This window comes from Haliotis rufescens, unplaced genomic scaffold (assembly GCF_023055435.1).
Source record: "Haliotis rufescens isolate VD_foot unplaced genomic scaffold, xgHalRufe1.0.p SCAF_29, whole genome shotgun sequence".
Classification (NCBI taxonomy): Eukaryota; Metazoa; Mollusca; class Gastropoda; order Lepetellida; family Haliotidae; genus Haliotis; species Haliotis rufescens.
In genome coordinates this window covers 6,176,675-6,203,167 of record NW_025963990.1, presented here as the reverse complement: position 1 = coordinate 6,203,167, position 26,493 = coordinate 6,176,675, and the positions used below count along the sequence as shown (strand labels likewise).

General features: G+C 41.4%; 1 protein-coding gene across 3 annotated transcripts; it reads right to left on the bottom strand.

Annotated features, from left to right (window-relative positions):
• Positions 1-24,804, bottom strand: LOC124118026 (sodium- and chloride-dependent glycine transporter 2-like). Of its 3 annotated transcripts, XM_048402819.1 has the most exons (14): positions 24,443-24,804; positions 23,759-23,890; positions 15,887-16,196; positions 14,602-14,734; positions 12,419-12,553; positions 12,146-12,249; positions 10,496-10,620; positions 9,886-9,998; positions 5,636-5,767; positions 3,687-3,786; positions 2,644-2,744; positions 1,827-1,997; positions 734-882; positions 1-562 (listed from the first exon to the last, which is right to left on the bottom strand). In XM_048402819.1, the coding sequence occupies exons 1-13, from the start codon at positions 24,561-24,563 to the stop codon at positions 748-750; spliced, it is 1,812 nt and encodes a 603-aa protein (XP_048258776.1). In that variant the 5' UTR covers positions 24,564-24,804; the 3' UTR covers positions 1-562; positions 734-747. The 3 variants fall into 3 exon arrangements, with proteins under 3 accessions (XP_048258776.1, XP_046336023.2, XP_046336024.2); XM_046480067.2 differs by lacking the exon at positions 24,443-24,804 and adding an exon at positions 24,144-24,212 and having other exon boundaries at positions 1-882; XM_046480068.2 differs by lacking the exon at positions 23,759-23,890 and having other exon boundaries at positions 1-882.
• Positions 24,805-26,493: the final 1,689 nt, after the last annotated feature.

Here is a 26,493-nt window from a genome sequence, read left to right as displayed (position 1 = left end):
ATGACTTTAATATTTTTTTTATACATAGGGCATCCAAATGTATTTCGTTTTTATAGGAAAACAATTACATGCATTTACCAATTTTCTTTTATGGTCAATAAAAAAAAGCTAAAAGTTAATTGTAATTTTGTTTAACCAGTACCGACACAAAATTAAGAATATAATAATAGAACCTAACAAATGAATATTAATTCCGATCCATTACTTGAACAAACGTATAAATGATCCCACATTGCAAGGATAAAACAAATATTATTTTAAAGTTATCTTCCTTTTTGTTGTCTTTGTGTTATCATGTCTCGAAGCTACGTGGCTCTACATATATGGATATCTTGCAGCGTCATCCGATATATATATATTTCAACATGCCTCAGATGCTGGATAAAAGATGTAGATCGTCTGTACTGTAGTGCATGTAATTCTAGGTGTGCGAGTGGGTGCGTGCAGGCGTGAGTAACTATTCCAGCAATGTCACGACGAAATTATAAATATAGTTTAGTCAGTAGAGCTCTTCGTAAAACATTGATGGCCTTCTGTCTATCAGGCTTGGCTGAACGTAGATCTGAAATGGAAAATGGCCAAGGAGCAGTAGCTCGGAGTGTCATTTAAATTTATGTGACGTTGCTGTGAGCCTCTTTGCAAACAATGCCAACTCTCAATCAATTGCAACGATTTAACCAACAGCGTAAAGTTAGTTCAACTGATAGCTTGACCGCTGTCTATGAAATCTTGCCTGAATAGTCCTCGTCACTTCATGTAACTATGGTCATCACTGAGGAGCATTTCTCTTGTCCTCATGTCCATGTCGTCCCTCCCTTGTCCAGTATCGACACCGAGTGCTGGTCGCCATTCCTTCCTGGGTTTGGTTGCTTGGATCAGCCTCTGTAAACATGCTTTGTACTGTCATTACTATCACTTTTGTCATATAAAGATTTTATAAAGACATTTATGTCACTGACTTATGACACACATGTTCTGCTGTGGAAGGACTAGCCATTGCCTTATTCACAACACATGGTTTCAGGGCAAATAATTTTTATGTTGTTGTTGTTTTTTTGTTGGACAATTATTGTTGAACAAATCACAGCATCCCCGAGTGTTAATGGCCACTCACTAAGCTGACTAATAAAGGATGAAGTCACAGTTGCTAAAGACCGGCTGACATTCATTTCTTCATTAATGTAGAGGCTGAAGCCTTGTGGTTGAAGCGTACGTTCGTCACGTCGAATGCCTTGTGTTCAATTCCCTATTGGTACAATGTGTGAAACCCAGCCATGTTATGTTCCACTGTAATATTGCAGCGTAAAACAATAGATCTACGTGACCTGTCAGGATGCTGTTTCTCCTTTGATGGCAAAGTCACGAATATGACGACTTTGGCGTACTCGTGGTCTGAATGTCCCGTATGTTCGCGTGCATGGATTTTCCTTTTCGTATTTACCTCTTTCAACGAGCCATCGGTTTCATTCCAGATGGCAAGCACCATGCCCACAGGGATTGGCAGTAGAGGACACTTACCTCTTTCAACGAACCATCTGTGTCATGCCAGATGGCAAGCACCATGCCCACAGGGATTGGCAGTAGAGGACACTTACCTCTTTCAACGAACCATCTGTTTCATGCCAGATGGCAAGCACCATGCCCACAGGGATTGGCAGTAGAGGACACTTACCTCTTTCAACGAACCATCTGTTTCATTCCAGATGGCAAGCACCATGCCCACCGGGATTGGCAGTAGAGGACACTTACCTCTTTCAACGAACCATCTGTTTCATGCCAGATGGCAAGCACCATGCCCACAGGGATTGGCAGTAGAGGACACTTACCTCTTTCAACGAACCATCTGTTTCATTCCAGATGGCAAGCACCATGCCAACCGGGATTGGCAGTAGAGGACACGTGGCTATTAGCCAACCAATCGCCTGTGCCCAAGAAGGAAAATTCTTTCCGCCAAGAGGTACTGGGGACATGTTGGTAAGTCCAGCAATAAGCAAAATCTGTACAAGAAACAACGACATATTAGTTCTCTTTCGCACAAATAGTTGGCAGCACGATAGAGAAAATAGAATTGTTATTGTTTCATCATTTGTTGTATATCTGGCCACGATCTGAGGCCAACAACCAGCTCGACAGGCGTTTGCATTATATCCCCACGTATTTCTTAATGCGTCCAAACTTTCCCATCAGAAACATACAGTGAAAAGAAGGACTTGAGGATCCGACCTGTGAGGTTGTCTTACTGGACTGAGGCCGCATTCTCTTAACGGGGTCTGAAGGACCGGAAGAAAATAAGGACACGCGGCCGGTCAGATAACGTCAAGGGTTTCGTCCTGGGTTTGTTTTTTAATATGACTTCACCAAGTGTAATGAATATTTTCGTCGTTTTTTTAAATGTCACCTTAATGTAGTCTTCTATTCTATTGCAATTAGAATTCAGTCATCAGCAATATCAGCGAAATGGCATTTGCCACTCGCCGTCAAAAGCGTCTCGTGCTTTAACTAAAATAGTTCAGGGCACAACTATACTTTATTACACTACACATAGGGTCACTGACATCTGTCATAAGCGCGTGGAATCTAATTCCGTCGACGGCGAAACACATGAAGCAGCCCCAATGGTGGTCAGCCGTCAAGAGTACTCACGAAGACGAACAGAGGAGTGACGACGAGCCACATGGGCTTCCATACAGGAGACACTCGGTATCCAATCATCATCGTCAGATCATCATACAGGCGATTTACACCTGCATATAAGAAGACGGTTTGGGATTTATCCAAGAATCATCTCATCACAGCTTAACGGGGGAGTATGGGGATAAATCAGATTATGGAATCATTTGCTGACGAGGTCAGCTTTTGTGGAGAAAGATACGTGATTCCACTATATGGCCGCAGACATCATCCACTCGTCATTGTTAAACCAATATGATGACATCACGCTATTATTTTTGCAGATGGTGCCAAGTCAGGATTTCACTGACCATCCTCAACATTTTGTGCAAGTAAAACTGACGCAACTGTTGGCCATTATGCACAGACGTACAGGGAAATTATATATCAATCATAACATGGTTTAAATCGGATAGTAACTAGTTCTTATGTACAGCTGACTGGACTAAATACACAGAGCGTGTTACAATTCAAATTAAGTATAAGTTGCCACGACGCCAGTCTAAACAGATTAACGGATATCGGATCAAACTACATGTTAGGTGACCGGATTTGGCCTGAACAGCTGTTCATCGTCTTCTGGTGAACTCTGATTATATCTCAGAAAATATTTCACATTTAAGCGTACACGTCACAGTAGAAAACCTCCGCTCGGGTAGTTTTCACCCAAAGCGGCAATCCAAGGCTATAAAGTGTCTTTTTTATGAAACTTAATCCGATACCATGGATTAGCATTTTAGCCAACATAAGCAATAAGACCATCGTGATAAGATGCAGCGTTTGCACTTCGAGTCCCGGTTCTTTCCGATTAGGTTTGTCAGCACCATACCTGGCATTTGGGTTTCACTGAAGTGGTAAAAGTCAGAGATCAGCATGACTTCGGGCTTTCCACCCACGTTAAGCTGACACGCCGCGATATAACTGGAATACTGTCAAAAACGTCTGTGACCCACGCCACTCACTCACATGCTCACAAATAAGATGCTATAAAATTTACTCCTGACAGACTGGCGTACCATATATCCACGCTAGAACCAACATTTCCGACATCGCCAGCACCACGAGTGAAAAACTCCCGATGTACCAGTCCAGTAGCGTCAGCACGTAGATACCTCCCTGTATGGATAACATAGCAAGCGAGGTAAGAGACCGCATGTGAATGTAATTTGTAGTTTGTATCATGGTGTATCAGCTTGGTTCATGTTCTACACGTTTACCATTTCATGTAGAATCACTATCAGGGTGAATCTGAGTTTAGAACTATTGGTCATGGGATACTGGCAGGCATACCTTTTCACAGCCTTTGGCGATTGAACTACCTGTTCTTCTTAAAAGGAGGGGGCACGGGTGGCCCAGTCGTCTAAGGCGCCGCGATTCGCTGTGCAGAGTTGCGTCCCTTGGGCACGCCAGAAACCTATGATTCTGGGTTCGAATCCCGGTTCGCCCCGATTGTTTCTAGGTTTGTCAGTACCATACCCGTGCTCGTGGGTTTCACCGAAGTGGTAAACGTCTGAGACCTGCATCACTTCGGGCTTTCCTCCCACATTAAGCTGACAAGCCGCGATATCACTGAAATATTGTTCAAAGCGGCGTTAAACCCAACTCACTCACTCACTCTTCTTAACAGGGTGAACCGTGAACAGCATGCTTATGCCCATAAGGAGTGAAGGTCTGAGATTGGTGAACATGATTTGACAACTTTAGTTCGCCAGAGCAGTCTCGTCGTTTCGGTTCAAACCGATGCAGTAGTATATAACCAAACAGATGTAATACTAGTATACTAGACCCGTGAAGACCCCGGGTAGAATAGATCTTCAGCAACCCGTGCTTGCTGTAAAAGGCGACTATGCTTGTCGTAAACGGCGACTAACGGGATCAGGTGGTCAGGCTCGCTGACTTGGTTGGTGCATGTCATCGTATCCCAATTGCGTGGATCGATGTTCATGATGTCAATCACTGGATTGTCTGGTCCAGACTCGATTATTTACAGACCGCCGTCATATACCTGGAATGCTGCTGGAAGCGGCATTAAACAACAAATGAACAAACAAATAAATAAGTAGTATGCAATGAAGTGAGTGTGTCGTGTTTAACCTCGAGTCGAACAGTATTCAATTATACCAGGGCAGAATGTGCACGACTGAGGGATGCAGCTCTTCATGGTGTGGTTTGAATCACATGTGCAAGGAAACACACTGAGCAATTCGTTGCAAATATATCTATGCCACTCATGAAAATATCTCTTTTACCCCGTCACGAGATGAAAGAAACATGATTTTTACTCGACACATGATATATCCTATTTATCATATAATTATTGCGTCGTTGTCTTGCGGAAAATTAAATTATTTCATTACAAATGTAAAACTTTGAAACGTAATTTCTCCCTACCAAACACACAGGGACGTACACTACCCCTTATGTTTGCGACTTAAAAAGTAGTTTCGTGTTTGTAAAATCTTAAGAATATAAACCAAAGTAACAAAAAATATTTAGGATCACGAAAATTCTTTATCATACGTATAGATAATATTAAAAAAACATTCTTGAAATCTACGAGACTGCTGTTGGAAGCGAAAGAATACACGCTGGTCAAGTAACAAAAATGGCGGTTTGCAAAATGAACGGTCTCGATTGACGAGTCAAATGAAAAAATTACAGTTTATAACTCATCATTTTCAAGAGAATAACAAAACCGCACGAAGCGATATTATCACAATAAATGATCATCTGTCATTATTTTGCCTTGTCAATGTGAACTAACGTTGAAAAGAAGTCAACAGTTTGTTTACGGCCCAGACACTTACGATAAAGGGAGACAATTTGCAGGGAGGTTACTCTTGTATGACAATAGCTCCTTCAAAGTGTAATGTTCACTGCAATGAAAATATCACTTTTCTCAAATTCAGAAAACACAGTCCCTCACACTGAAGTATATAATATAGAAGTATATCTCTGTACTTACTTGAGTAACGCATGACAGCCCTAGAATAAACCCAGTCAAACACACGCCAGCTGTGACCAGGAGCTTCCGGTGTCCGAGGGTTCTTGGGAAGGCATCGGTGATGGCGCTAACCATCGTCTGGACGTGGACGAACTGACAGAGAGTTTACTTTATAATTAAAGCTTTGCGTTTATCTTTATTCGTGTTGTGCTGTGAAGTGTGCTGGTGAATTGGGTTTAACCCCTTGGTTTAACCCACAGGGACATATATGTCCTTTCTCTTCAACCCTCACTTTGAAGTTGAATTACACCCAAAATACATCACGCACACCAATACACTCACAGTTGTCAATGAGGTGAGATATTGTATGTACTGCAATATCATTATCTGTCATTTAAGACAAAGCAAAGTCTAAATGGCTTCTGAAAATTTCACGGCGTAATCCCATGTATTTTTATAAATCTAAATATCGGATATTTTAATTGGAGAATTCATTCACTATAATCGCCCATTAGTGATCATAGGTAGATGTGGTATATTTCAAATCACCAGTGATCTTTCTGAAACGTTGCCAATACATCCTAGATAGCTATCATGTTTTAGAAACTACGCAAAAACGAACTCCGAAGTGAACTTTCAACCATATTGGATAGGTTTACAAAATCATGTTTGGTGTATGGCGTGTTTGGCCACATATATGTGGTATGTGGCAGTGTTTGTTGTAGGGTTATTTATCGTAGAAAAATGAAGCACTCCTAAAATGTCAAGTGACAAATACGGGACATTCCTGCAGTAACCTGTACAATAGGCCTATTGTTGTTTTACTGCTGCCAAACATTTGATATATTTCATTTCCCCTTATGCTTGTAATCCTGTGTGTTTCAGTAAAGCCTGTTAATTATTCATCGTTCGTGTGTGGATATGTACTGTATTTACAGTTTAGTTCTGTAGATATCTAGGTTAACTTTCGTGTTTCGACTTTGGGATCAACACTTAGCATATTTCAAATATCAATTGCGATACATACATCCCCAAAATCCTTGAGCATTTTATAATCAAATGACAACACAAATGGTCCAGATGAAATCAAGCAAATTACATGAAGTGTGAAGATTAATGCCTTTTGTACTATTTGATACTATTCGTTGCTTACGTTTGCTGACGTGCATTGAGAATATGCATGGGGAAATATACTCGACATTTGTTTAATATATTTGGTATTTTCATTGAGGTGAAGGTCCGGTGGATAAGTGCACGCGATCATTCTATCCTGTTGTTTACAGTTTCAATCATGTAGAATGTATCTTTAACATATATTTTCAGGCGATGTAATACACTAATAATAAGTTCATTCATAAAGGGCCATATTCCTTTCAAGGCAATGCTTATGACACTATATTATTATTTATTATTTTCCAGGTTAATGGATCAGTGCGCACTACATTTTCATTGTCCTCTCCCTTGGGAGTATACTATACTCAAAAACAAAAGTTCCTGTGACACCAATATTTTAGTGTATTTTTCAAACAAGTTAAGTTTGGTTTTCAGTATTGTAGTACATGTATGGAATCAAGTCACAAAAACGCAACTGCTACAGAAAAGCATGCATTCCATGCAAAAGTTGACTTTTATGCAAGCCAATGCATTTCACTACCCAAGAATGGGTATAAGAACATGTACGTTAACCGTATTCCATATGCATATGTTTAGCATCGTGCTGACAACAACCACTCAGAAAAACAACAAAATTACGCAATTATTCAACTTTACGAAATGTCACGCCTGTCCGAAAATGAGCGTCTGCGAGCCATTGGTATGCTTGAAGCAGGATCGAGTCAACGTGAGGTTGCAAGACAATTTAACGTCCACAGAAACACCATTTGGTGTTTATGGCAACGTTGGCAACAGACGAATGCAGTCAGAGACCATCCTCGGAGTGGCAGGCCACGCGTAACCAATAATCGACAAGACAAATGGATTCGAACAACACACCTACGAAATCGATTCCAGCCAGCAACAGTTACTGCAAGAAGCATTCCTGGCCTTCGACGAATATCTTCACGAACCGTACGTCGTCGCCTCAGATGTGTAGGGATTGTCGCCAGAAGACCAGCCAGACGTCCCATTTTGACAGAAAACCACCATCAAGCACGTTTACAGTGGTGCAGACAGCGTCTACGCTGGACAGCCATGCAGTTGGGACAAGCTCTATTCACTGACGAGTCTCGTTTTCACCTCAGCCACAGCGATGGACGGATTCGCGTGTACGGACGTCGAGGTGAACGTTACGTCAATCATTGTGTCATGGAAGAAGATCAGTTCGGGCGCGGCAGCTTTATGGTATGGGGTGGGATTACAGCAAGACGGAGGACCCGTTTGATAGTGGTAGAGGAAAATCTCAATGGACAGCGCTACCGCGACGAGATAATCGGCCCTGCTGTTTTACCGTTTTTGCGTCGTCATGGCCCAGGCATTACCTTTCAACATGACAATGCCCTGCCTCATATTGCTCGACTTGTTCAAGATTCTCTTCAACAAAACAACGTGAATGTCATCCCCTGGCCGGCTCGCTCCCCCGATCTCTCACCAATCGAGCAAATGTAGGATGAGATGGATCGGTGCCTTCAATGTCAACCACGTGTTCCACAGACACTCCAGGAACATCGAAACATGCTCCAGCAGATATGGACAGATATCCCACAGGACTTTGTGCGACACCTGGTCCATTCCATGAGACGAAGATGTGTTGCTTGCATCGCAACCAGAGGTGGACACACACGCTATTGATTTTTAAATTGACATTTTGGCATGTTCATGTTTTTTTTTTTATGAAATCACGCATTTTCTGAAGTTAGTTTGGCAAATTAAACCATTTGAACACTTACAGGAGTCTTTCATCTGTTGCAAACCGAAATTGTTTCAGATTTGGTAAAAAACTTAACTTTGCATTAAATCTTTTTCAATGTCACAGGAACTTTTGTTGTTCAGTATCTATGAATAGGAATATTTATTAATGTTCCATATTATATCATACGTCGACTTGGGCCACAAACTTGATGAAACGTTCATCATAATCTGTTTGATTGAACATTGCATGCTTACCTTTACTCGCGCACACCAAGTGTCATCACTTATCCATTCACTGGTTTGCGTTTTTCGGCCCAATGGAATCAGTTATCGCAGATAACATGACTGATTATTCCCTTGTGTCGACGTTTTTAATTTACATGTGCAATCGACAAATGTCCTACCGTATACTGTGAGAAGAGAAGTGTAAATGTTGCTACAAGATTTACGTATTTCCTTGGGAATATGGGAATATAATGTTTATTTGTATATGAACAGGTTAAAGGAAAGACATTCCATTTTATGTTTTAACAAAAACATAATTCAAGATAATTCTTTACCAAAATTTATCTTACTTTTATTAAATACACACTTTTCTGGTTTTTATCTGGTTTTTTTTCACTTGATTGACAGAACATCGATATCTAACGATGCACCATGGCAGCATGTATTCACAAACGATTTACTTCTTGCTAATCATGCATTCATCCTTTTTATTAATGTGTTTAAACGTAGGATATTAAACTGTTTACATGAGTTCTATAAGAATTGTAAAAAAACAACAAGCGTGACAGTGATTTATCCCGATAATGTCAGACTAAAAGAGCGTTTTTCACATCTTATATTTTTACAATACCCCTTTTTATGAGACGAAATGAAGAAAAGCGACTACATTTTAATGAAACACATATATGTCCAATATAAAAAAAAAATATTTACTTGTATAGAAATATTTTACTGAATATTGGATTCATGTAAAATAAATTAACAGTTATTGGTGATAAACGATTAACCTATCTCACTTATCTATTCAAGAAATGTTGTTTCATAGGCAGACACGCCAATCAACCTCCTATTCTCCCTCAGACAGCATCATAATTTGGCAAATGTGACATCTAGTCACCGCCTGTGCAGATGCACATGGGCGCAGAAACAGATCTTCCTGTAAGCCAGCGCTGAATTTGTATTTGTTTTACTTACAGTTTTGAGGGACGGTCGGGTAGCCTAGTGGTTAAAGCGTTCGCTCGTCACGGGATTTGTTAGTCACAGGAACAGCGTCAAGGATTTGGTTAACTCATTCCAGAGATAATATCCTGGACATTCAGATGAACTTACATAATATGACATGTCGCTTGTCAGCGTAATGCTCGATGCTACAGCTTTTACACTTGTCACAGCTTCTTACTCATCGGCAAGTGTTTTACCTGACTATCAAGTCCCACTGTAAACAGCATCAAGAAGAAGAGACAGGACCACAACTGCGGCAACGGCATCGTCGTCACAGCATCGGGATACGCCATGAAAGCAAGACCAGGCCCTGAAATCATGAAGCACTAGACATTGGCGTTGAGTCAAATGAAGTCAGACAGTAGGAGTGTCTAGGTATAGCGAGACCAACGGGCGAGATGAAACCGGGCCCTATTCTTTCAAATGTTCCATTTTACCCTGATAAAGTAAGAGTCCTCGATCTGTCATTGAGCACAGTCAAATATTCGCATTCCACGAATAGCATACGCATGTATTCAGTGGACATTTCACGCAAACGATATATTGCACTTTTCACTTAAACCCACAGCCCTGATGACCATGTAAGGGTACATGTAACTCTAGTTGTTACTTCTAATAAAAGTAGTGTTTGCGTAGGGTATCGTCTTATAATTGTATTACACGTGACCACAATGACAACCACTTACTGGATCAGTGCCTAACTGAAGAGGACAAACTCACTCTGCAAAATCAGTGATATATTAGTTCGGAAAGTATGTATTGGCATATGAACTTTGATAACTTCAGCATTAGAAATATCCCACCCACCTTCTTTGACGACCTCCGAGATGGGCAGGTTGGATTGGTTGGCCATGAAGCCCAGAAACACGAAGATGATGAACCCTGCAAACCAGCTGGTGAGACAGTCCAACACAGGGAACATCAAAGCATCTCTGGGACAGAAACAAATTGAAAGAGTTCGGTTAAACTGGCATCTCTATAATGTACATCTGGAAAGTGAAATTTTGTTTCGCCTTTAATTGCACTCTGCCCTTTCCTATCTCATGCAATGCCAGATTAGTGAGATATATAATTCGTCTTTTCTCCATGACATAAATAATCCAATGGGATATTAAATTAAGGTGCAATGTTTCAGGCAGCTTTCGTTGTCTTCTGATTATTTGTGGAGGACAATAGTTAGCTTGTAAATAGAAGTTCTAATCACTGATGCGTGGGTGTATGATCTCTTCATAATATTTCTTAAAGCGGATTCTTACAAAAGTTTGCACATCGTTTTTTCAATTCATACCTCAATGATCCGACAGAAATACACATTCAATGATTATAACTAAATTCGACAACGAAAACATGTTTTATCTACAATATGTTAACAAAAAAAACCCCAGTTATATATATCAAAACAGACAAAAATGACGAGATTGCTAAACATTCCAGGTGGAGGAATACATACTGTGGTGTGACATTAATCGGGTGATTGTATAATTTATGCACATAACTTGACACGCCTACAAAGTTATTAGCCAATCAACGGGAAATTAAGATCAAATCAATGTTCATAGGACCAATCAAGCAAGGCAAGATACGAGGAGAACTGCAAAAGTCGGACTGTAACGAACCGGAACAAATATGTCCGAGGGAAGGCGGCTGTTTCCAATGACATGGTCAGTTACCGCCAGATTCTAAGATTAGTTCCCTGAGAACGGGAAGACACAGTTGAAAAAATACTAGTTAGAAATGAAACCCGAAGACATGAAAGTTATGGAACACAGGCGGGCGATCCTGCACGTTTGCTGTTTCATTCCTTCTCGGCCTTCGGTCTCAAAGGGTTGTTTGGACAATGAATATGCACGAGTTTCACTAAATGTCCTGTGCATGACGATACACGTGACCTGAAAGGGAATTCCCTCGACTGTAATATTTGGAATCCCCAACATTCCGTAGTAATAACAGTAGTCCGCGTCGGTGGGCGTGGCTAATCTTTTTACACTCATTGGGAAATGACTGTAATAACACGCGACCAATTCAGTAAATCAGAATGCGGGAATTTCAATGAACACAACGAAAGAAAATTTAATTATTGTCCATTGACCTATACATTTACAGTGTAAATATACTAATTGGCATAAAAAAGAAAGTTGAAAAAAGGGTCTTTACTTTTGCACACTGGTGAAACCCACGAGTAGGGGTATATTGTTGAAATTTTAAAGCAAGGAAACATGATATGGCCGAACTGGCATTCCAATCCACGACCATTCATTTCTGGCATGCATGAGAAAATAAGTTCTAATAAGCTAATTGGTGTGTTTTAGATGAATTGTCTACCTTGCTAGTGTTACCCGTATAAATGAATATTAAAGGAACAGAGAGCAATTCCCTGTGAAAGTCCATGCAGCTGCACATCAGTATCTGTGTTTCAATCACTGCAAAGCACCCCAGTTGACGAAAAACAATTCATACCTGTAACAGTTATTGTGAAATCTGTTGTAGCTAGACAGGGTAACTATTCCTCCGTTGCCAATACCCACAGAGTAGAACATCTGGACAGCAGCATTACGCCATACCTGGGAGGAATAGTTCAGCAATAGTTGATTTGTTTTAAACCTCTTTTTAGTTCACTGTGAGATTTGGAGAAGGCGTTGTTTAAGGTGTTGGCTACAAGTAGAGCTATTTTGATAGAATATGAATCAATACTTATTCACTGCAATAGGTTGTTCCGCTAACACAGCTCACCTTCGCATCCATGAGTTTCGTCCACTGTGGTATAGTATAGTACTTGATTCCTTCTACAGCACCCGGAAGTAGCAATCCACGCACAAGCATAGCTATCAGAATCAGGTACGGAACGGTTGCCGCAACGTACACAACCTAAAATAATAACAGTAATAATTGACATTGAAGTAGTGAGTGAGTTTATTTTGACGCGGAATTTCAGTTATATCGTTGGGTTACAAACGTCCTACCTGGATGGAACACATGAAGATGGACGAACTACGCATTTATGTTATTATCTTATTAATAAGACCAACGAGCCATTTCATGGGAGCCTCGCTGAGCTATGGCCTCCAAGACGTGACAATAATAGCATCATTATATTTAAGGCTGTCTCACAAAGACCTCTAGGATTACACTACCCACAAAGTCAACCTTTGTGCCTACAACAGCCCAAGGTCAATCACACAGTAGCAGCGAGCTCAGTCTGGGTAAAAAACATGAAATGGTGGAAACGTTGTAATATAACATGTGAAGGGAGTAGTGCTTGAGGGAAAAACTGGAAATACAATAAAATGCTGCATGTCCGGAGAAAAGTATCGTAAGTTCTACACCAGTAGCCGAAAATATGTTCTGTCAAAAATGTCCCACAAGATTATTGTTGATTGGTCAATATTCGTATTCTACAGGGGTATTATGTACATTGATGTAGACGAGTTATTTGGTGGTGGATTTTAAGTTCAAAATGATTAATTTAGTATTTCCAAGATGAAAGAATACTCTCCACAAGCCAAAAATGGTCCACAGTCCATACAGGGCATTATAGTTATTGTAAGATGTCACTTCTAAACAAAGGAATGTGTCGTCACATTTGATTGGCTACACGTTTCTGTAAACCAAGTAGAACCAGTTTGATTGGCTTGGTAATGCACATGCGTTTTGTGCTGTGAGCATGCTACATGCATGATCACCTTGCTGGTGACATCTGGAGTCGGAACACCTGAAAACATTACTTCAAGTCAGTTTAGTTTGTTTAAGAAAAGTTATTTTATACAACGTATAAATATGAATAAACATTGTTGTATTGTTGTACCCTTTATAACGGTAGTTTAATGGTTCATGTAATTTGGTAATAACTGAAGTTTGAACATTTTAAGTGTGTAGTTGTGTACAGAATAACTGTTGATGGTAAACGTTTTGCAGTTTTGTCTATGCAGTTATTTATTGTACTATTTGGTGGTGGCAGTGGTGACCAGGTCAATACCACTCCTACTTGGTGTCTACAAGATTTGAGGTACATTCAAGCATTCTCTTTCTGCCTATATTTCAAAGGTGCTCAAAAGTTGTTTGATCAAGTTCCAACATTCAAGGCCTAACCCGAGCTTTCAAAAGGTTATATTCTAGTTATGGTGGACATTTCAAAATTTCAAAATGATGTCGATGCAATTCTCTATTTTGACAGTTGGTGACTTCCTCTTGCATGTGTTTGTGAAGGGTGCCATCTGGCGGACAGGATGCGTTCTCACCTCTTCGTGAACATCTAGTATCATCACTATTTGCAGTGATTCCCACGCACATGATCACAACATAGTTGGAATCGTACAACCGACTACGCTTTTGGGGAATATGGGAAGGCTTTTGTCGCTTTAAAGTTTTGAGACATTCAAGATTTTGTGATACTGACACCTTGTTTGTCTTCAACCCATCAGATGTATCATCATGGAAGAAGCTTTTGAGCAAATGTGTATCCTCAGTAAAAGGGTAAAGATCAATGCTGTACTTGTCTGCAGTGTCACTGTGTACAACGTGAACAAGGGTGGTCATGGAACCGATCATTGCAAGACATCATACATTAAAGCCATTTCCTCTGTAGCTGGACGACGTCTATCCTGAATATGGGACACAAATCAGCAGCACCTTGCAGATACGGTGAGGTAAAGTTGGGTTTAAGATTATTGGACTTATATAGCACCTGTGTTTCGTGTCTTTCGTGTGTGTGTGTGGTGGCTTGTACTAGCCCAGTTAATGTCGAGTTCATAGTCACCGCATCAGACACAGTATACACTTATTGTAATTACAATACCCTGCCCGAGGACTTGATGCCCTTTATAAGACTGAGGAACACCGCCAGCCAGGCTCCCAGTAAACACAGGAGTAGCTGCCACCGCATCAGATATAGTATACACTAATTGTAATGATCATACCTTGCCCGAGGACTTGATGCCCTTTATAAGACTGAGGAACACCACCAGCCAGGCTCCCAGTAAACAGAGAAGTAGCTGCCACCGGATACTTCCCATTTCTCCGATTCCCGAGGACATCTGAAGCACGTGGTGCCTGAAGTACACACATCAAACATTGCTTTTGGCATGTTTTACTCACAATTCCTTAGGATGCGCAATGAAATATAAAATGACTTTTAATGTTGCATCTTGCCCTGACATACGAGACTGTCAAATGTGCATGAAACGCAGCAGGGTTTTCGCCGTTTACGTTCCCATCGATGTAGTTTGCAATATAATATTTATCTGAGCTTTTAATCCATGACGTTAGATTTTCCTCAATGATAGCTTCCTATCTGTACATACTATACATATTCGTGCCACTCTTATATGGAAGGTGAGGTGAAATGGGGTTTAACGTCGCGTCCAAGATTATTGCACTTATATAGCGACGTGCATGTACATGTACGTGTGCCCTGAGATACCATGCCGCAGTTTAACATGAATACCCCACTCAGACACAGTATACTGACTCCGAGCCGACCATTACTTGTTTTAGCCCCTTAATGCCGATCGCCAGACAAGGTAACAACAAGTACCATCTTTTAACGTCTTTTGGTATGACGCGGCCGGGGATCGAACCACGGACCTTCCGCTCTCCGGGGGGACGCTCTACCACTAGACCACGGAGGCTGTCTTATATGGAAGGACTGCCAGCAAGTCAACTTTGAATTCCGAAATGAATGGATCATCACTCTGTTGTGTCTGGTTGGGCACCTTACGGTATCAGTCAGATAGTGAGGTACCTTGGAGGATGCATAGCAAAATGGTGGAAATTAGCAAGAGATTGCATAGGCATGGAAGTGTGACATCGTCGTGTGTAATTATTTCAAGTTGATTCGCTCCACCGTATCGGCAACAATATGCAACATATGAAGAGATGCATGCAGGGTAAGGGAGTTGTGCACGCCACTTTTGAAATCTGCTTGCCACGTTTCAGCAGCAGTTTTGGATATAGGCTAAAACAGGGGATCGGCTATGCTCTTGTCAGTTGATTTCAATGTTGTTGTTATTAACTCGATGTTAAAGGTAAGATGTTAACATTTAGTCTCTTACATTTGTATATACTGGTGTACCAGTATAGTAGTCTCCGAAAGAGAAATAGAGAATATGAATAATTTATTAGATCTATGTGAATTATACTAATCCACGCACCCATACACATAACTATCAAATGGTCGACCCCATACCACAATAAGGCACACACCTCCAATACTCTTCAGAAGGTGTCACCGTCTGGTTGGTCATGTTTACCAACATCTGATTTGAGATGTTGGGTGTTCCAAGCTCTGATAATGTAGTATTTACAAGAGTTTCATTTCCAAGTAGAGGCAAGTATGATGAATTTGACTTGTCAGTCCTTATGCGGCAAAGGTCAGTGTTCCACTCGTTGTCGCACGTGCTCCAAGGAAGGACTGTACTGAATGAGCCCGCGAGGTAGTAGAGGGTCCAGGCGAGGATGACGTTGTAATAGATGCTGATGATGGCAGTGAGGACAACCATGCCGTAACCTATGCCTGGAACACAGATACAGTCTGTACATAGGTGGGGACAACGGGTCAGAGCATGTGCCTTGAACACAGATACAGTCTGTACATAGGTAGGGATAACGGATCAGAGCATGTGCGGGGAACACAGATACAGTCTGTACATAGGTAGGGATAACGGATCAGAACATGTGCCTTGAACACAGATACAGTCTGTACATAGGTAGGGATAACGGGTCAGAGCATGTGCGGGGAACACAGATACAGTCTGTACATAGGTAGGGATAACGGGTCAGAACATGTGCCGGGAACACAGATACAGTCTGTACATAGGTAGGGATAACGGATCAGAACATGTGCCGGGAACACAGATACAGTCTGTACATAGGTAGGGATAACGGGTCAGAGCATGTGCGGGGAACACAGATACAGTCTGTACATAGGTAGGGATAACGGGTCAGAACATGTGCCGGGAACACAGATACAGTCTGTACATAGGTAGGGATAACGGGTCAGAGCATGTGCCAGGAACACAGATACAGTCTGTACATAGGTGGGGACAACGGATCAGAACATGTACCTTGAACACAGATACAGTCTGTACATAGGTAGGGATAACGGATCAGAACATGTGCCTTGAACACAGATACAGTCTGTACATAGGTAGGGATAACGGGTCAGAGCATGTGCGGGGAACACAGATACAGTCTGTACATAGGTAGGGATAACGGATCAGAACATGTGCCTTGAACACAGATACAGTCTGTACATAGGTAGGGATAACGGGTCAGAGCATGTGCGGGGAACACAGATACAGTCTGTACATAGGTAGGGATAACGGGTCAGAACATGTGCCGGGAACACAGATACAGTCTGTACATAGGTAGGGATAACGGATCAGAACATGTGCCGGGAACACAGATACAGTCTGTACATAGGTAGGGATAACGGGTCAGAGCATGTGCCAGGAACACAGATACAGTCTGTACATAGGTGGGGACAACGGATCAGAACATGTACCTTGAACACAGATACAGTCTGTACATAGGTAGGGATAACGGATCAGAACATGTGCCTTGAACACAGATACAGTCTGTACATAGGTAGGGATAACGGGTCAGAGCATGTGCGGGGAACACAGATACAGTCTGTACATAGGTAGGGATAACGGGTCAGAACATGTGCCGGGAACACAGATACAGTCTGTACATAGGTAGGGATAACGGATCAGAACATGTGCCTGGAACACAGATACAGTCTGTACATAGGTAGGGATAACGGGTCAGAGGATGTGCCTTGAACACAGATACAGTCTGTACATAGGTAGGGATAACGGATCAGAACATGTGCCTTGAACACAGATACAGTCTGTACATAGGTAGGGATAACGGATCAGAACATGTGCCTTGAACACAGATACAGTCTGTACATAGGTAGGGATAACGGGTCAGAGGATGTGCGGGGAACACAGATACAGTCTGTACATAGGTAGGGATAACCCGTCAGAGCATGTGCCTGGAACACAGATACAGTCTGTACATAGGTGGGGATAACGGGTCAGAACATGTGCCTTGAACACAGATACAGTCTGTACATAGGTGGGGATAACGGGTCAGAGCATGTGCCGGGAACACAGATACAGTCTGTACATAGGTAGGGATAACCCGTCAGAGCATGTGCCAGGAACACAGATACAGTCTGTACATAGGTAGGGATAACGGGTCAGAGCATGTGCCGGGAACACAGATACAGTCTGTACATAGGTAGGGATAACGGATCAGAACATGTGCCTTGAACACAGATACAGTCTATACATAGGTAGGGATAACCCGTCAGAGCATGTGCCGGGAACACAGATACAGTCTTCACATAGGTAGGGATAACCCGTCAGAGCATGTGCCTGGAACACAGATACAGTCTGTACATAGGTAGGGATAACGGGTCAGAGCATGTGCGGGGAACACAGATACAGTCTGTACATAGGTAGGGATAACGGATCAGAACATGTGCCTTGAACACAGATACAGTCTGTACATAGGTAGGGATAACGGGTCAGAGCATGTGCGGGGAACACAGATACAGTCTGTACATAGGTAGGGATAACGGGTCAGAACATGTGCCGGGAACACAGATACAGTCTGTACATAGGTAGGGATAACGGATCAGAACATGTGCCGGGAACACAGATACAGTCTGTACATAGGTAGGGATAACGGGTCAGAGCATGTGCCAGGAACACAGATACAGTCTGTACATAGGTGGGGACAACGGATCAGAACATGTACCTTGAACACAGATACAGTCTGTACATAGGTAGGGATAACGGATCAGAACATGTGCCTTGAACACAGATACAGTCTGTACATAGGTAGGGATAACGGGTCAGAGCATGTGCGGGGAACACAGATACAGTCTGTACATAGGTAGGGATAACGGGTCAGAACATGTGCCGGGAACACAGATACAGTCTGTACATAGGTAGGGATAACGGATCAGAACATGTGCCTGGAACACAGATACAGTCTGTACATAGGTAGGGATAACGGGTCAGAGGATGTGCCTTGAACACAGATACAGTCTGTACATAGGTAGGGATAACGGATCAGAACATGTGCCTTGAACACAGATACAGTCTGTACATAGGTAGGGATAACGGATCAGAACATGTGCCTTGAACACAGATACAGTCTGTACATAGGTAGGGATAACGGGTCAGAGGATGTGCGGGGAACACAGATACAGTCTGTACATAGGTAGGGATAACCCGTCAGAGCATGTGCCTGGAACACAGATACAGTCTGTACATAGGTGGGGATAACGGGTCAGAACATGTGCCTTGAACACAGATACAGTCTGTACATAGGTGGGGATAACGGGTCAGAGCATGTGCCGGGAACACAGATACAGTCTGTACATAGGTAGGGATAACCCGTCAGAGCATGTGCCAGGAACACAGATACAGTCTGTACATAGGTAGGGATAACGGGTCAGAGCATGTGCCGGGAACACAGATACAGTCTGTACATAGGTAGGGATAACGGATCAGAACATGTGCCTTGAACACAGATACAGTCTATACATAGGTAGGGATAACCCGTCAGAGCATGTGCCGGGAACACAGATACAGTCTTCACATAGGTAGGGATAACCCGTCAGAGCATGTGCCTGGAACACAGATACAGTCTGTACATAGGTAGGGATAACGGGTCATAGCATGTGCCAGGAACACAGATACAGTCTGTACATAGGTGGGGACAACGGTTCATAGCACGCATTTTACTCTTGTGGGGAATCGAACCCGGGTCTTCGGCGAGATGAGCGAACACTTTAACCACTAGGCTACCCTACCGCCCACTTTATGGAAGAGGAATCTAACGCTCTCAACCATAACTGAAAAATGGCTGACTTTGTGATAGAATTTGTACTTTACCAAGGACGTGTTGTCCAAGAAATAACATTTGTTACATCCGATCACTTTCGTGTATGTATAAAAACTATTAAACTGAAAGTGCTATAAATTTAGACAGATTTTATAGCAAAGTAATAATTCTTGTTACAAGAAGACTGCCAAGTTGAAATGCGACGCTTAACCCAGAAATCGGTACGCCTTGAAAGCAGGCAGAAAAGTCTAGTTTAGAAATTGGAAGGCAGCAAACTTTCTGAATGAGGTTGTTTGCCCCGGGAGTGATCCACGTCTGTTTCGCTCGTCACGCCGAAAACCCGGGTTCGATTCCCCACATGGGCACAATGTGTGAAGCCCATTCCTGGTGTCCCCCGCCGTGATATTGCTGGAATATTGCTAAAAACGGCGTAAAACCATACTCACTCACTCACCCCAAGTCTGTGAACAAACTCCTCACAGCAGAGCTTTCTATATCAAGAGGATTACGGAGCGTGGACTGTAAACAACTAAGGGGGATCGCTCTGGTTTTAGTACGCATCAATCTGTTGCCACTAACAATCATAACAAATTCACTCAACACGTCCCATTTTAATTCTGGAAATCCAGTTGTCCAAAAACTCTCCATGTTGTGGTGAGTCTCGGTCAAAGGTATTTACAAAATTTAACATGCTGTCGCCAATGGGCGAGAATACTTTCCTTTGCTGAAAACTCATGTCTTTGTTTTGCAAATACATGGAGGTGTTTCGACAATTATCATGGCACTGATTCAATTTATGTTAAACTTAATTCAACCAATGTATAGCCTTATTAAAAGATTTCGCCAATGGGCAGATTTCATTTGATCAAAACTCATGTTTTGTATTCGCAAATATATAAAGGTGTCTCAGGAAGAATCAAGACACTAATTCATTTTCTCAAAGTTCATGTTATCATCACTATTTGACAGTGATTCATAAACGCATGTTCATGGTGAAGTCAGAATAGTCAAATGTAAAACCAAGTGGTTTTCTAGCTTTTGGAAATACATAATCCTGTGTCTACAAGTATTCTGAACCATTTTTCAACTTATTTCTTTAACTTAATTCAGCTGATGTTTAGCATTATTCAAGTCATTGATTAATGCGAGAAAACGTTTGATACATGGCCCAGTAAAAATATAGTCCTTTTTGTTTATAGCCTTTTGTTTATAGCTCACTTCTTGGTGGTGTGACAACACAAGGTGTTATGCAGCTATCGTTTTAGCGCTTTCCAACTTCAAAATTTAAGTATTTTATATATGAAACAAGTGTCACAGAGTATATAAGTAACATCAATTCATGTATGAAGTACATAAACATAAAGCCTTATTTCAAAAAGTTGAAATTCAAGATTAAATATATCCATGTATTTACACAATAAGTGAGGTGAGGTGAAATTGGGTTTAACGTCGCGTCCATGATTATTGCACTTAGCGACGTGCATGCACGTGTGTGTGGGTGTATGTGGCTGCTTGTACTAGTCCGGACTGATGCCGATTTATAGTGCTAGCCCACTGATATACCATGCCGCAGTTTAACACGAATACCCCACTCAGACACAGTATACTGACTCCGAGCCGACCAGTCCTTGCTTTAGCCCCTTAATGGCGAGCGCCAGACAGGGTAACAAGAAGTACCATCTTTTAACGTCTTTTGGTATGACGCGTATTTACACGATATTTTCTAATATTACACTGAAGTATTAACAAACATAATTAAAACAGCTATATGCACATAAGAACCTTTTGCAAAATGTCGAAATTCAAGATTAACTGTATGCATATTAACAAATTTTCAATGACACATCTACATCAATATCAATCTATTTACAAAATTATTTTGAATTTGACCTGGGCCCTCTTGCACAAAGGGATCTTAGCGCTAAGATGACCGTAACTACCATACTTTAACATACGCTTACGATACTCTTAGTTCTAAGATCGCTTTGTGCAAATTTTAGCAATTTACTATTGGAGCAAAGTAAAGGTTTTTCGTTCAACTTTGCGTTTGAAATTATGTACAAACTTAAGTATAATATTTTGTTGGTGATTTCCCATAGATATCGAACAGTTACATAGACATAGCTATGCCGCAAAGATTTCAGATGCGTAAAAAGAAATAATGCACATTGATACCTTTTTGAGACATGATGAGCCTTAATAATATAAAGATGGCCTAAAATATTAACTGAGTTATCAAATTTATACAGTTGATTTTATTACTTATTGATTAATAAAGATATTGGAAAATAAATACAATATCGTCCTTGTGTCTTTTTTAGATAAACTATATCAACAAACCATGATAAAAGTAGAAAAGCTCCTCTTCACGCCTCAGAGTTTTGCTACATTAATCAGCTTGCGTTCATGTATTTGACACCAAAGGACGCTTTGTGATAATCTCTATTTTTACATACTTGTGGGTGAGAAACCAATTTGAGATACATGGTATCAGAGATATGTGTGATATCGAATTCCAGATCCGTGATTGGTTACTCCATGGTGATGACCTAGAGACAGATTATGACAGACTACGTTCCTGATTGTAATTCATTGATGAGTTACTCGTGCTACAGTCGACACCTCTGTGACCGAAAACAAAACAGATTAGATATAAAGACAATGAAAAGCTCAGACAAGAAATGAAAAGATAGAAAGCTATTGTTGAGAGGCAACAGAGGAAGTTTGCAACCGAAATAAAGATTCTGAAGGTAGGCAGCGAAATGATATTCTTCACCGTATCCCTACTGAACATGTTCTTGATACTTATATTTAAGTGTATTTTTGTGTGAAAGAACGTGAGATGTTATCATATCTATTCTTATGTATTTATGATGAATGTTATTTTAGGCATGTGCTTCTCATGGCAATAGTCAGGAGGAAGTGGCAGATGATACCTCAACTCAGTCTTCCAGCTAATGGCACTTTGACAGGGGTGAGAGAAAGGACAAATATGACTTATAACTGTACAGGTGCTTTTGTCAACACTTAGCTATAAAAATTCCACACCATTCCCTTACAATATACATGTTGTATAGATTATTCCAAGCATGTATTTGATCAGTGGTCAAAACGTGTGTGTACATGTGGTCCCCGGGCGAATTGTTTTAATAAGACTAGAAAAATAAAGAAAAAATCAGCTGAATAAGTGTCATGATACTTGTAGACACACCTTCATGTTTTGGAAAATAAATACATAATTGGATTTCAGATTGAGTTTTGAGTAAATGCAAAATGGGACGTGTAACTGATAATATATGCAGCAGCATAGCATACTTAGATTTCACCTGTAAAACATATGTTCCTTGAGGTAAAAATACAAACCCATATAATGCAGATCCCATGGATCAAGCACAATCAGCAAGAGTGAAAATGCCGTTTAAAATATATTATTTCAAGTTTGAGAAACCATACCTCCAACTGCAGACATTGAGACATGATTGTCGACAGCTATATAGCTGACCACGTTACAAAGTAAATGGTAATGCCTGTTATGGCTGTGTCCTGCGTTGACAGAGAAACGTTTTGAGTATGAAACTACCATGGCTTTGCTTGACTGGACAAAATCCCCCGCCGATGCAAAGGCAGTGTAGGGAAGGTTTTCACATATGTTACATTCACTTATTTCAGTACCATTAAGCGACACCTGCATGATAATTCTAGTTTCAAAGAGAATCCAATATAGATGCCAAAGCATGCGACCTATGGAAAAGGATTGTCTGGTCCAGCCTCGATTATCTACAGATCGCCGTCATACACCTGGGATATTGCCTAAAAGAAACTCCATTGGGCGTAATAGGCAAATTAACAGTGAAAATTATATCAATGGTTCACTGAAAATCAAAGATGACACCAGGTGTTCGCGAATAGGGTAATAATGTACCTTCATATTTGGGGAATTGAACCTGGGCCTTCGTCATGTACAAGCTCTTGCTTTCTCCACCGCGGTATAAGAACGGTCGAGTGTGCATTGCAAGGCAAATACTCTATATTGTGGCTGTGGCGCTACATTCACACTATCCACTCTGTCACAGGCAATTCCACCCCTACGCGTTAAAGACATCCTTAATTAGTCAGAAGCATACCATGGCTTGTTATCAGAGTCCACTTTCCCTCCTATACCATGGAAGAATATGCCACATGTATGAACAACAGAGGGACACGAACACTGACCTTGAAACAAAGGGCAGATAATCCACACTCTTCCGGGTCCGAGGTTGGAGTACTGAGAGTACATCAGCTCCAAAAATATGGCGGGCATCCCGCACACAAACATGGACAGGAAGTAAGGGATCAGGAAGGCAGCTGCGAGGAATTATAAAACACAAAAACATACAGACTTTTTTATATATTTTTTCTTGTGTAATATATAAGTGGATTTCAGTGAACACTGCATAATGCTCCTCGAACGGGATAGCCTAACAGAGACACTTACCATAAACAAGTTTAGTTTAACGTTACGTAATAACCGAGTCTAGACCAGTAAACAACCAGGAGTAATATTATGAGTCTCGATCCACGCCGTCGCGGTACAATGACACGCAATCAATAAAATTACCGAGCCAAACCATCCGATCCGTTACGTCGCCTCTCACGACCAGCATAGGTAGCTGGAGACCTCGAGCTCGTCTGACCCGGAATCTACGTGGCGTATGCTCCACAGTAAACACTTCTGTACACCTTGTATAATCTTGTGCACCCTAATTTCATTCTCAACAGCATATTCCGGAACCAAGTCCTAAGTTCCAGATTTAGATTAAAAATGTGAGCAATATGGTACCACACATGACATTTATAACAATCGTTCAAATGCTAATGCAAATGGAACAGCGTTGATTCAATACCACAGACACTCACCACCTCCACTGTGAAAGCAGATGTAGGGGAACCTCCATATATTTCCCAGGCCAACCATAGAACCAATCACAGAGAACAGGAACTCCAGCCAGTTGGACCAGTTTCCTCGGGGTTCAGACATTGTTATTCACTGTTACTGCTTAACAGAAAGAGGACTCGAAAATGTTCAAAATGAGATCTGCCCCTCTCTTTTCACAACTCGCTTATGTCTTAATCTTTACCAACAACAATACTTCACAGTGTACAATTTTCCAGTACACATCATCCAGAACACGACTGTTTCGTGCTTTGAATCCAGCCAGGTCATCATACTACAAAGTCATATACTGACTGTCAGGTATGAGCTGAATGCGAGAACAGTATAACCAGACAGGCGGTTGACGTGCACTGAATTGAAGAGCTAAGAACTTAAAGGGGCCAAAATGCACTTTGGCCCTTTTTGCTTATTATTGCATAAATAACATCTATGAGTTCTTGTCTACCTGTAGAAAAAACACTGTATGTTTTCATTGATGCGGTTTTGAAATATAGCTACTTAAAATTCTATAAAGGGCCACAGTCAAGTTCCAAAAGGGCCAAAGTCGCTTGGCTAGATTTGGGCCTTTTAGCTCTCATTTCCGTGTGTGGTTGCAACTGGTTGTCTGAGAATGATTTTAAAAGTCTGGACACCTTATTATTATATTTCGACTATTACAACAAAGTTGGCATTTGTTTAAATCATTTAAAAGTACTTCAATAGCATGTTTTTTGTACTTTCAGCAGTAGTTTTATCAATCTCACATGTTAAATCCCATGCAAATGCCTGAGGGTCAAAAAGGGCCAGTGAATGAGTGAGTGAGTTGGATTTTACGCCGCTTTTAGCAATATTCCAGCAATATCACGGCGGGGGACACCAGAAATGGGCTTCACACATTGTACCCATGTCGGGAATCGAACCCGGGTCTTCGGCGTGACGAGCGAACGCTTTAACCACTAGGCTACCCGACCGCCCTCAAAAAGGGCCAAAATACAGACATTGGCCCTTTCTACCCTTACACAAATTTAAAATGTAAGTTTATTTCCTTTTTTGAATGTTTTTTTATCGGTAAAAAAAGTTCATTAACATGCATACTATTATGTGTTTTCTTCTCTTTTCTCAAAACAGACTCCACATGACATTGGCCCTTATGGCTCTAAGCTCTACAATTCACCAATCCAATAAACTTACACATGTATATTCAAATGGAGTCACCACACAGGACCTACTTTTAATCAGCATACATTGATTCAGTGTCTGCTTTCTCAATGAATTAAAATGACTAACGTTCCCAAAACGTTTAGAGTGGGTTTTCCGTTAAAATATCCTCTTAAAACGTCTTTGGGTCAAGCATATCTACCAACAACTGATGTCTGCCACACATTGATGTCTACTTACCGTCGATGCCATCCATCACTGTCTACTACCCATCGATATCTGTCCTCTACCACACATAGATGTCTACACTGTGAAGTACATGACATCAAGGGCATGACGGCAGCTTCAAGCTTTGACTTTAGTTACAATGACTGGTCAACATACCAATCACAGAGAACAGGAACTCCAGTCAGTTGGACCAGTTCCCTCGGGGTTCAGACATTGTTATTGACTATTTCTGCTTAACAGAAAGAAGACTCGACAATATTCAACATGAGATCAGCCCCGCTCTTTTTATAACTCGCCATTGTCCTAATGTCTTCCAAAAAAAGGGGGCGGTCGGGTAGCCTAGTGGTTAAAGCGTGCGCTCGTCACGCCGAAGACCCGGGTTCGATTCCCGACATGGGTACAATGTGTGAAGCCCATTTCAGGTGTCCCCCGCCGTGATATTGCTGGAATATTGCTAAAAGCGGCGTAAAACCACACTCACTCACTCACTCCCAAAAAAGACCACAGAGTGTAAAATTGTCCAGTACACATCATCCAGAACATGACGACCTTCGTGCTTTTAAACCAGTCACAATGATAGATCAACATACTATACGTTTACACACTGACAGTGAGGCATGAACTGAAGGCGAGAACATTATGACCAGAC

Coding starts and splice junctions, on each gene's coding strand:
- LOC124118026 (XM_048402819.1), bottom strand. CDS start 24,563: ATGTCTGAACCCCGAGGAAACTGGTCCAACTGGCTGGAGTTCCTGTTC. Junction 10,621..12,145: donor TTTCACAATAACTGTTACAG/GTATGAATTGTT, acceptor TTTCTGTCCCAG/AGATGCTTTGATGTTCCCTG. Junction 5,768..9,885: donor CAGTGGGACTTGATAGTCAG/GTAAAACACTTG, acceptor ACTCTCTGTCAG/TTCGTCCACGTCCAGACGAT.